General features: G+C 39.4%; 1 protein-coding gene across 1 annotated transcript in view; it reads right to left on the bottom strand.

The window, feature by feature from the left end:
- Positions 1–246: 246 nt before the first annotated feature.
- Positions 247–13,163, bottom strand: part of LOC126473322 (integrator complex subunit 9) — a 116,914-nt gene continuing 103,997 nt past the window's right edge. The window contains exon 13 of the mRNA XM_050100309.1: positions 247–912. Coding sequence (XP_049956266.1) covers positions 793–912 — 120 coding nt within the window. The 3' untranslated portion in view covers positions 247–792. The remainder of the gene's footprint in view (positions 913–13,163) is intronic.

Below are 13,163 nucleotides of genomic sequence, written 5' to 3'. Positions count from 1 at the left end.
GAATGTCACCAGAGTTTCTGATTTCTATTAAGAGTCAAGAAAATACGTGATACGTTTGCAACATTTTTATTACGTTGTCGGATAAGTACAGCAATTTTATACAAACCCACAAATTTACAACAAATTCGAAGTTAAATTTGTCAGAGAAACTTCGTATAATTGAAATAGTCTTATACCTAAATACATATAAGTAAAAAAATATTTCTAAATTACTGATTAATTTCTCCTTTTTCATAAAATATATTAGATTTTATCTGTAAAGGAAAGTATTGCAAATAAAACTGAGTGAGGAAATAAAAAGTGATTCACCAGAAAAAAGGCATGTCAATAAATTTTTGTTCAATCATAATCAGAAAGATCATGTGTTTTTGTTCCTTTCTTCTGATGCTGAATAAATGAAGACGTGCACATAAAAACGGGTTAACCCTGTAATGTAAAAGCTTAGAGAAAAGTGTTGCTATCTGTTGCCAGGTATGGAAACTAACAAACTTGGCATTGGTCTCACACTAAATATCACATTAGGACATTTACTGGTGAGACCAATGTCAATTTTGATAGTTCCTGTACCCAGCAACAGATGGCAACACTTTTCTCCAAGCTTTTACATTTCAGGGTTAGTCCATTTTCCCACGCTTGTCTTCAAATGTACTTGAATCTGAAAAGTTACTTACAGTTTTTCTATCTGACACAAACTGTTGCATATACAAGATGAATCATTCACTTTGTCATAAGAACTAAACAAAGAATTGTTGTCTTCATGAAACTTAGAATGATGAAATACATCACAAATGATCAAAATTTGTTAAGACATTGAAGAAGAATGGTACGCAGCTTCTGCCTCAGTTGTATGTCTCCATCACAAATTATATGAGTTGATGCATCCTCCACCTGGATTAAAGTATCTTCATTTGGCTGCAACAAAAAGAGAACATATAACATATGTTTACACTCAACTTCTACATGTGAAACTGATAATCACATCTACCACACAGAAAATGCACATCCATGGAAAAGTTATACATCATGATAACAGCACACCATACCATATTAAAATAAATTCAGCTTCAAAATACTACCTAGAAAAAAAAAAAAAAGTGCAGTAGCCGAAATTCTGGGATAGGAACAAATATGAAAACGATGAGGAATGATCACTCGTATGCTGATTAATGGAGGGTGGGATATAGGCACAGGTATATGCTTGCACCTACTTCCATGACCACGCATACTAGAACTGCCACATAGATCAGCATTTTGGTGTCTGTGTATGAGGCTGTTTGTAATAAAGGTGGTACCTACACACGAACTACAACAGTCAGTGAGAATACTTGATCCTCTGTGCCACCTTCCTACCGTTCTGCGCATTAGTGATTGCTTGTCCTGACCTACAATATACTTATTAAGATTTCTTTTCTCTAAAATGAACAATCATAATTTACTTTGTTTTCCCTGTTAAATTGAGTATCATTTATACAAATGTTAGGTTACAACAGTAAAACAAAATGTATTATTTTTTACTGCAACTGTTTCCTGTGAAACATACAAAATTGCACTGCTTTCCCTCTTAAATATTCTGTATCTGTATCACTAATACTTCTACTAAGTTGGCACAAATAGCTGTACTACAAAAGAAAGTTTATTTTTCTTTTTCATATTACTGCAATGATCTGTCACTAACAACGGAGAAATCAATTAATGTTAAACACTATTGTTTAACTTTCTAGCTTGTGCCCTCAGTAAGAACAATGATTACCTTTCCTCATGTGTACATTGCTGTATTTAAGATAACACACTCTCATTAGCATTGAACAAAGATTAGCATTTAACATCACAAATGAGGTCATTAGACACTGAACACTTGGATATTGAAGGATGGGGAAGGAAATTGGCCATGCCTTTTCAAAGGAACGTTCCTGGCATTTGTCTTAAGCACTTTAGTTAAATCACTGAAAACCTAAATCTGGAGGGTCCGACAGGGATTTGAACCATTGTCCTCCAAAATGCGAATCCAGTGTGCTAACCTCAGTCATTAGAATTGGTTTCATGACTTTGATGTTGTCATCATAAACTGGCATATATCGTAATTAGTATTTGTTGGAAAGATATCATATTTTGCAGAGAGATGCAGGCAATATGAATAGATCTTTGACTGTGTGGGTCCACAAAATAACTTGCACAAAAACTATCTTTACTTCTTGTTGCTGACTGAAGTACACTGAGGAGGATGCTCTACTTCAACAGGCTTCTGATGACTTTCAATTTCTGCATTATATATATATATATATATATATATATATATATATATATATATATAAAAGTAAGAGGCACTGCAGTACTGGCACATAACAGAAGAAAAAAATTACACTGATAAAATGGCGATCATGGAAAACATAACTTCAATACTGTAAAATAGAAATTTGAACGAGTTTTTACAGTCACAATTAATCCACTCACAAAGCCCTCAATGCTAACTTAAGAGATTCAATTATAACCTCCCTTTCGCTTACAACTCAGCAAAGTAACTATGTAACTATGTTACAAACAAGAATGTTGCCACTGTATATTATTGCTGGCAGCAGTGGTCATGAGAATGTACAGTTGCAAGAAGGCCAGGCTCCAAACAGGCGCTACTGAGAGAGAAGACCATGTTTGGCTCGGTTGAACAGTACCGCATCTGCAGCAACAATTTCAGCAGCACTTGTCAGCACATTGACACACTTAACTGTTACTAATCTACTACTTCAAGGACAGCTCCGAGCCAGATGCCCTGTCACATGCAATCCTGTGACCCCCAAATCACTGCCATTTGTGACTTCAATTGGGTCAAGCAAGACCTCATTGGAGGGCAGGGTATTCTGCCTCAGTGGCAGTGATGGCCACGTAGGGGGATGCCAGTTGAGGGTCTGCAAACAACCTGTCTGCTTGCTAGTCACGTTGGTCTGTACATAGGTTATCGTCTGGGGTGCAATTTCGTATCACAGCAGGAGCACTCTTGTAGTTATCCCACACACCCTGACAGCGAATCTGTCCATCAATATCGTGATTCGACCCGTTGTGCTGCCATTCTGAACAACATTCCAGAGAGCATTCTATTTCCAACAGTATAATGATCACCCACATACAGCTGTTTTAACCCAACATGCTCTATACGGTGTCGAAATGTTGCCTTGGCCTACTCGATCACCCAGTCTGTCTACAATAGAGCACATTATCGGGTGAAAACTCCAGCATCGTCCACAAACAGCATTAACTGTCCCTGTATTGATCAACTAAAGTGCGCGTCATTTATAACGGCGGCCGAATTCAGGTTCGTTCTGCGCATCTGACGTCACAAAACACAGTCAGCCAATGAACAGAGAACGACGTTGCCAGAGCTCGACTGCAGTGCAGAGCAGGGACGAGTGTTTAGTTTTAGAGATGTTGTCATAAATAAAGTAATTGAACAAAAGCAATGTCTTGATAGCAGACTTTCATTTATAGAAAGTTTGGAAAAAGCATTCTTTATACCAGCTGCTTCATATTCTATTAATTAATTAAAGCAAACAAGCAATAAGCCTCCTAATTCAGGCGATAGCAAAGAAAGGTGTTTGTATTATTCTTACTAACGACTTTTTCGCAATAAAGAACAGCGGTAATTGTTTATTTCCTATTGTACTTTGACAAAACGTCAGTAATTCATAATCATACCAACAGTGTTTGCCTGTATTTTGCGCGATATTTTAAAGTCCTCCGTGAGATATTTTCAATGACGAGCTGCGTTAGCGTAATGGTTAAAGTGTGTGTGCTTAATATTTTCTTTATTTAAAAACAATATTGAAGTGTCTTACTTCATGAATTTTATTCTTTTGAATGTAATTTTTTGAAATTTCTAGTGGCAACAAAAATCGACCATACGCTATGGACTTTTACCTCTGCAAACTCTTCAAAATTTCGTGCAATGGTTTACTACATCTAATGCTGCACAATAACTGCATTGAACATCGAAACAAAATTAAGTCATTTATGGGGGGAAGGTATCAGTCAAGATGATGTGTAAAAATCAAATTTTTGGGCCAAATAGTTTTTGTGAAATCGAATGATAAATTGTGTCAAAGCAGTCGAAACACCATGTGTCTGCACAGGTGAGCAGTGCAATGATGACAAAATTGCGCCGTGGAATGCAGGGAGCACGTCTCTGTAGCAGCGAGAGGGTTAATGCGGCCGTGGTGGTTTTACTTCATAAACAGCGCGCTCCCCCCTAAACGTAAGTTTTCGAACAATACTATGGCGCTGCTTCTCTTGGCGCGTACAACTGGCAACGCAGCAATCTCCCGTGTCTGGGCGGGCATGCGCGAACCGCCAAGATAAAAAGAGTTGAACTATAAGTGCAACAGGCATGTAACTCCATCCCACGAACTGACACTAAGCACATGTACAGCTCAATGCATGAATGTCTGCAGGCTTGCATTCAACATTCTGGCTTTATTAATGCACCAGCATTTCACAATTGCAAGGGCTTATCTCACACTTACATTAACCTGCGATCTTACAATGTTAATTACTTAAGTACGTTACCTGGGCAAATGTGTTCCCAAAATTTAATTCTATGTTATCTTTTGATGTTGCAGTTTCTTTCTCTCTCTCTCTGTGTGTGTGTGTGTGTGTGTGTGTGTGTGTGTGTGTGTGTGTGTGTGTGTGTGTGTGTGTGTGCGCGCGCGGACATGCTGAGAAGCAATGGCTCTGAATTTTATGTGGCGAAACTCTTGCCAGTTATTTAAATAAAACAAACATTATTAACATTCTACATCTTTGTTCTTCATGTCTACACATTCGTTTGTCAACACAACCACCGTGGAGACGAACACCTTTGTTTCAACAAGAGAGTGTTTTGTTGATACCTTCACTGTATTTGAATGTTTGACTTTGTTGAACAAGCCACAACCTCACCCTATTTACACCCTCTCATCACTATCAAAGTGAAGTCTTCTAAGGTGTTCTTCCTTCAACAGTACACATTATCAGAATATTTGGAAATTTCCATTACGAGTGTAGGGAAAGATCTTCACAGAGCCTTCATTCTCACAAAACCTTCATTCTCACAGTACATAACCACTGTATATTCAAGTAATTGTAAATAGGTAATATGGTACCCATCCAATATGATCTGACTATAATTTTTTAGAAAAATCTAGTGTTCAATCACAGTCAGCACTAATACTTCAAATAAGAATTGTGACGTTTGACATTGAGTTTGAGTTTACTGAGATTCTATCTTTCTTTTGTACGTTGATAAATTACTAAGTATAAGATTCTTATTTCAATTACTGGTTATTATCTAAATTATAGTGTTAAATGGAACTTTGGTTACTTGTTCACTTTTCATGGAATTTGGAATTTGTTTTGGGGAAATTTTTGGGGTATTGGTGGCTATTTTTTCTGTTTTCATTTTTCGTTTGAGGAAGTGGCATTACAACATGCTAGTAAACTTTGTTAACAGCCTGCAGTGAAGCACAGTGTCAAACGTCAAATGCTTTCTGGAAATCTAAGAATATGGCATCTGCCTGTTGCCCTTCATCCATGGTTCACATGGAAGGGCTTGCTGGATATCATGTGAGGAAAGGGCAAGCTGAGTTTCACATGAGTGACATTTTCTAAATCTGCGAGATGCCTTTAATAGGTTCCACAACGAAACATTGTCTCGAAATTTGGTAGAAAATCCGAAGAAATTCTGGTCGTATGTAAAGTACACAAGCGGTAAGACGCAGTCAATACCTTCGCTGCGCAGTGCCGATGGTACTGTTACCGACGACTGTGCCGCTAAAGCGGAGTATTGAATGCAGTTTTCCGAAATTCCTTCACCAGGGAAGATGAATCGAATATTCCAGAATTTGAAGCACGAACAGCTGATAGCATGAGTTTCTTAGAAGTAGATACCTTAGGGGTTGCGAAGCAACTCAAATCGCTTGATACGGGTCCAGATTGTATACCCATTAGGTTCCTTTCAGATTACGCTGATACAATAGCTACCTACTTAGCAATCATATACGACCACTCGCTCACCGATAGATCTGTACCTACAGATTGGAAAATTGCGCAGGTCGCGCCAGTGTTTAAGAAGGGTAGTAGGAGTAATCCATCTAACTACAGACCTATATCACTGACGTCGGTTTGCAGTAGGGTTTTGGAGCATATACTGTATTCAAACATTATGAATCACCTCGAAGGGAACGATCTATTGATACGTAATCAGCATGGTTTCAGAAAACATCGTTCTTGTGCAATGCAGCTAGCTCTTTATTCGCACGAAATAATGGCCACTATCGACAGGGGATCTCAAGTTGATTCCGTATTTCTAGATTTCCGGAAAGCTTTTGACACCGTTCCTCACAAGCGACTTCTAATCAAGCTGCGGGCCTATGGGGTATCGTCTCAGTTGTGCGACTGGATTCGTGATTTCCTGTCAGGAAGGTTGCAGTTCGTAGTAATAGACGGCAAATCATCGAGTAAAACTGAAGTGATATCAGGTGTTCCCCAGGGAAGCGTCCTGGGATCTCTGCTGCTCCTGATCTATATAAATGACCTGGATGACAATCTGAGCAGTTCTCTTAGGTTGTTCGCAGATAATGCTGTAATTTACCGTCTAGTAAGGTCATCTGAAGACCAGTATCAGTTGCAAAGCGATTTAGAAAAGATTGCTGTATGGTGTGGCAGGTGGCAGTTGACGCTAAATAACGAAAAGTGTGAGGTGATCCACATGAGTTCCAAAAGAAATCCATTGGAATTCGATTACACGATGTATAGTACAATTCTCAAGGCTGTCAATTCAACTCAGTACCTGGGTGTTAAAATTACGAACAACTTCAGTTGGAAAGACCACATAGATAATATTGTGGGGAAGGCGAGCCAAAGGTTGCATTTCATTGGCAGGACACTTAGAAGATGCAACAAGTCCATTAAAGAGACAGCTCTCGTTCGTCCTCTGTTAGAATATTGCTGCACGGTGTGGGATCCTTACCAGGTGGGATTGACGGAGGACATCGAAAGGGTGCAAAAAAGGGCAGCTTGTTTTGTATTATCACGTAGTAGGGGAGAGAGTGTGGCAGAGATGATACGCGAATTGGGATGGAAGTCATTAAAGCAAAGACGTTTTTCGGCGCGGCGAGATCTACTTACGAAATTTCAGTCACCAACTTTCTCTTCCGAATGCGAAAATATTTTGTTGAGCCCAACCTATATAGGTAGGAATGATCATCAAAATAAAATAAGAGAAACCAGAGCTCGAACAGAAAGGTTTAGGTGTTCGTTTTTCCCGCGCGCTGTTCGGGAGTGGAATGGTAGAGAGATAGTATGATTGTGGTTTGACGAACCCTCTGCCAAGCACTTAAATGTGAATTGCAGAGTAGTCATGTAGATGTAGATGCACTGATTTGTGTACAGGAGCTGTTGGCATACTGCAAAGTGCTTCAACAGCAAAGTCTGTGGGCAGAACAAACGATACCTGAGATGTCCCATGTGACAATGGCAGATGCTTCACCACTGCTACACCCCAATGCAACAGACTGCAGATGGCTGACCATAGCCAGAAGAATCTTCTGTTATCTGTGAACCGTGACCAGCTCCTCCTGCATCTGTACATAGCATTCACACACCATATCCACCCTGCCTCTACTAACTTAAGACAAATTATGAAAACAAACAGAACAGACTTGCCAGTCTCCTGATGCTTCACCAATGGAGACTGGTAGCTGACTGATGTGTGGTCAATGGTCGGCCATTCGAAACAAATGAAGAAATGACTACTATGCAGACTGTATGAATGTACACCTCTCAAATATAAAAATATACAATGATTTTAAGAATTAAACTGCGAATATAAGCAAATAAGCTAAATATATGACTTTCTAGTCTCCTGAAGTCTCAGCAATGGAAGGTGATTGGCGACTCATTGCTCATATCCTTGCAGTAGACCAAGATGCAAGACGTGTCCTACATGTTCTCCCTCTACCACCTACTCTAGTCCTGTCGCAAGCATCTCCTACCCCATCAAAGGCTGGGTGGCCTGTGAAAGTAGCTATGTGGTACCAACTTCGCTGCAACCGCAGTGCCACATTCTACAGGGGTCTGAATGTTAACAAGTTGGCTGTTAGCATCAATGTTTACTGCCAAACAGAGGCAAAGAGACAGATGACCATCCAGTTGCTGACCATGCTACCCACTACAATGAGCTTAACTTCAACGGCTGCTTCACAGCCTCTGCTGTCTGGATTCTTCCCACCAAAATCATCTTTCTTGAAATATGCAGGTGGGAACTCTGCCTGCAACATATTCTTTTGCCCCCGTAACCTTTGCTGGTCCCTATTCTCCACCTGCCTATCCCTTTGCTGCTCCCACTACAGTACTACACATGCCTTTTATCTTGCCAATGCATCTGCATAGTCCTTTCTCATTCTCTACACTTCCCCCACCCCTCCACAAAACTGCCTTATGTTGCAGTTATCATCTATATCCTGTACCCATTCATCCCTGCATGTTCCAAAAGGCAGCAGTAACATCTTTCCACACCTCTACCCTGCTATCCCTTCTCACCCCCATTATTAACCACAGCAAAAACAATTGGGACTTAATCCCCCAGATTAGCAGTGGCCATGTGAGGGTGAATGTGTGTGAGTTGTCTAACTCTCATCAAGGGCTTAGCCTCAAGGCTGAAAATAAGCATTCTTTTTCACTGTGCCTTTCTATGACTCAACACCTTCTCTATTTGGTGAGCAGCAATCTATTGTTTCCATATTTTTGAACACAGATAAAGATGGATACAGACTTCACCTATTGTACAAATGCAAGGTGAATAGGTCACTTTTCCAGAAATAGTTGGAAGTAGTTGGCAGATGTCTGGCTGTTGCCCTGGGCTGTGGTGAAGTTAAAGCACCTGAGATGAAAGCTTTGGTACCTGTTGTGCTTCTAGAATCATCTAGGATCCCCTATGTCAAAGAACTTTCCGATAATACTGACCTGGCTAATTCATTCACTTGGAGTGAACAGCAAGCAGCAGAAGGCGCAGTTATCTGGAAGGAATGCAAAAGTGGGTACTGGCTACATAATGGTCTCCTTACACTTTGAGGTTTTGCCCACAGCTGGAGCAAATATTGCATCACTGTCTATTGGGATTGGGGCTAATCTAATTGAAATATACAGACAAGCACAGAGATTTGCTTCTGTCAGTCATTAGCATTCTTAGGTAGGTAATGATACCCCTCAGCAAAGTAGATAGCAGGTCAAGAAGGAAAACTAATGCCTGACTGGTGTGTTTGCTGAGAGGGGAATGGGGACTTACGCCCAGGATGTTGCTCTCCTTTCCCAGTGACTGTTCAACACATTTGGTTGCAGCCGGCTGCAAATCATGGCTAATGTAACCACCTGGATTAAGAGGTCGTCCTCAGTTCCTAACAGTAGACAACTGAACTGTTAAATGAAGTTACTCTTGCAAAGGGGTGGAAACTGAGCTAGTTTTTCATAGCATCATTCACGGAACCCAATAGATGGCTTAAAACAGAGGCAATTCTGTGACAAGCCTGAAAGCAGATTTCTGATCCTCCACTATTGAGTGAAGAGCTGTAGGATCTCTTTTAATAGGTCAGGAATGAAGGACATCAGAAAGTGGCTAGTAGGGTAGCAGTGTACGAGTGGCACTTTTTAAGAATTGAGAAACCCTTCCACATGCCCAATAACTGATTTCAGAGAGGGAGAATACACAGCCCATTAATTTCAGAGTGTAGCATTCGTCACCTAGTCGCAGAAAGAAAATTGTGATATACTATTACTTCACTGCAGATCTAATAACTAGTCTTGCTTATAACTGATGATAATACCAACATAGTAACAGGGACAGAAGCCTGTTTGTGTAGGATAACGTGCAGTGCTCTAGCTTGTGTGACAGAGAGGTGTCGAATTCACGCAATGGATTAACAACGATGGGGCGGCCAGCCTGAGTGTGGTTTTCAGGTGTTTACTGATGCTCATTAAGGCCAATGCTGAGCTGGTCCCCAAATTTCACCTTGGACACAAACAACTGATATATGACAACATACAGAACAAACTTTACACGATTCACAAGACAAATGGTGCACACAACTTCCCTCCCTTAGGTTATCTTGACACTGGTGTCGGGAGAGGCATCTGGCTACAAAATATGCCAAAAACCAGAAAAAGTGGGCCTCATACAAGATGTGACAAATACTAGGGAAAAGAAGTACTAGAGATAGTAAGGTGGCTGAAATCAAAAGCTGAGAGGAATAAAATTTTAAATTTTAGCAAATTGCATACTAAATTACGCAGAAAAGACATAAGTTTATATAAAAATCCATCATAAATGTTCAATATGTCCTCTACTGGCTGCACAGATGACATCTAACTGTAGCTGAATTCATCCCAAACTGAGTGTAAGGTGTCTTTTGCCACTGAAGCTACAGCAGCTGATATTCTGGTTTTTAGTTCATCAATGTCACGAGGTAAGGGAGGAACGTAAACATATTGTTTAACATATTCCCGCAGGAAGAAATCACATGGCGTTAAGTCATGGGACCTAGGAAGCCAAGAGTGTAAAGCCTAGTCTCGTGGTCCTGTACATCCTATCCAACATTGAGGCACATTGGCGTTGAGGAAACTGTGCACGTTGTTGTGCCATTGTGGTGGTGCTCCATCTTCCTGATAGATTAAATTGTCAGAGTCAAGTTGTGGGAATAACCAGTTCTGTAGCATTGTAAGATATGATTGTCCTGTTATGGTTTCTTCCTCAAATTTATTCTACTACTTGTTCAGGAACGCGTGGCCGGCCAGGACTTTTGCCGTTACAGAGGCACCCTGTTTCTTCAAACTGTTTATACCACTGTCGAAAGTTCTTTGGTGATGGTGGTTTAGCATGAAATCAAATATGAAACACCCGCTGAACTGTGATCACTGATTGAGTTCGACTGAATTCAATAACACAATACGCCTTTTGTTGCGCGGACACCATATTGCGCAAGACTGGCTGCACGCTCCAGGTCAGCGCTTGTAGTGACACTTAGCATATTTTTTTCTGAAACTCTAGACCATGCCGATTACATCTAGCGCTGTTTCAGTTACCTAGTGACACTTCTCTCAATATTATTACAGGTCATTCTTTTTGGGGGCACCCTGTATAGGCTGGAAACTGATGGTGGAGGTGTGTTTAGAACAGTAAATAACATGACAAAATATAGTGTGGTCAGCAAAGATTCTGAAAGTGAAATAATCTGATTGAACAGAAGTGTTAAAGGGGCACACAAGCTACTACAGATCCCACCTACATCCGGAGCCACTATGACGGAATATTTCAGGGAAAATTTGAAATAAATTTCCCGATCATGTTATAATATTAGGGAGAGATTTCACCTTAACAGCTACAGCAATTAGAGTGGTTGGTAAGGACAGATTCAAGCAATATGGTACCAAATAAATTATCTGAAAATTATCTTTAGCAGTTTGTCAGAGAACTGATCTGTGAGGGTAGAGACTTTGGAACAGACCTGAACTTTTGGATTCAGTTAATGCTAAGTCAGGAATCACTGACCATAAGGTAGTTACAGCATCAATGAATACAGGTGTCAATAGGAACATTATGAATGGTAGCAAGATATTTCTCATTAGTAAGTGGAACAATGAAACAGATTTCAAATTACTCGAGTAATCAACATCAAAGATTCATTCCTGGGACTGGAAATATTGCATACAAATGGACAAAATTCAACAGTATTGTGGAATATTCCTTAGACATGTGTAGTCCATAAGAACACTGCCCATGAAAGGCAAGTCCAGGTACACCACACACCTTTTATACATATCAGGAAGTTATGCATTTACACGAATTTTATTTTATTTTATTTTATTTTTTTTTTAGACAGTTTTACTGCTGGAATATCTTGACTAAATAATCATTCTGTGTTAAGCAACCTTGGGAACCCGTCTCAACCATACTCAATTTTGATAAAATTTGTATATAATATACTTAAGATATCTATAAGAACTTCTGACAAGTTTCACCTCTATTTGTGACATGGTAGAGCAGTTTTCACAGTGGCCACTTTCTTCAGAACTGGAAATCTTGGTACTTGCATTCCTAAATTAATTTTTTGCACACAATACAGAAATAATATACATTAGAAAGCAACACTCATGGCACAATCTCTCTTCAATCATGCTGAAAAATTATATCACATGTTTTTAATGAGACATAGGTGTAAGTAAAAGGTATTGCAAATGTGACTATTAGTCAGTGCATTGTCTGTAGCCCTGTCACAAAATTAGTGAGTTATGAGCTTTCTTACAAACATAATTTAGTAAACAAGGAGCTGATATCAAAGGTAACTAATAAGTCAGAGCTGCTAACTTTCAAAGTGTTTAACTTACTAACAAAATCTGCTGAATTACAGACATGATGTTCTCAGTTCTCCACAAAAGGTCTCAACAACAAGGCTACATATTTGCCTTTCCTTGAATATGCAAACTACACCCATGAGTGTGGGTTCACTAGTTCAATAGCTTGAATCATGCGAGGCATACAGTTGTTAAAGAGTTTTGATGCAGCATTCAACACACCAGAGGCAGTCAAGAGTCATCAAGAAATTTCATCATAATAAGAAACACTAAAAAGTGTAGGTGGAATTACTTCTTGGAGTAACAGTCATAAAAAGCTCTCTGTTAGTTTCTTTGTGGGATCTGGAAAATACAGTTTTCAGAAGTGGATGAGTTTTCTGATGACCAGTGGCAAAATTGGCTCCAGGAAATTTTCCATTGATGTTTTAGCAATTTTGAAATTTTGTATCTGAGAAATGCCACTTTACATGCAATTCATTCAACGTTAATTAGGAACAATACATTTTTCTTTACAAGTAACCTTAACATTGTTAATACATTTTCAGATGTGGCTAAAATTATCCAAAATACATTAAAGGAAATTTCTGAGAAGTTATAGGCTCTTAAATGCCAAATACTATGTATTGAGAGTCATGGATTTATGAAATTACCTATGACATGTACAATCATCTACAAACAAAACTTGAACAGCATCTGAAACAATTAGGTTGAGACTACTAGATGACTTCAAATGAAACAATCCAATAAGCAGTATGACTCCTCTAAATAACTGCCCAAATATAAAGATGAACATTTGC

This window comes from Schistocerca serialis, chromosome 1 (assembly GCF_023864345.2).
Source record: "Schistocerca serialis cubense isolate TAMUIC-IGC-003099 chromosome 1, iqSchSeri2.2, whole genome shotgun sequence".
Lineage (NCBI taxonomy): Eukaryota > Metazoa > Arthropoda > Insecta > Orthoptera > Acrididae > Schistocerca > Schistocerca serialis.
Note: the sequence above shows the minus strand (reverse complement) of the source record. Positions and strands in the feature narration are given on the sequence as shown.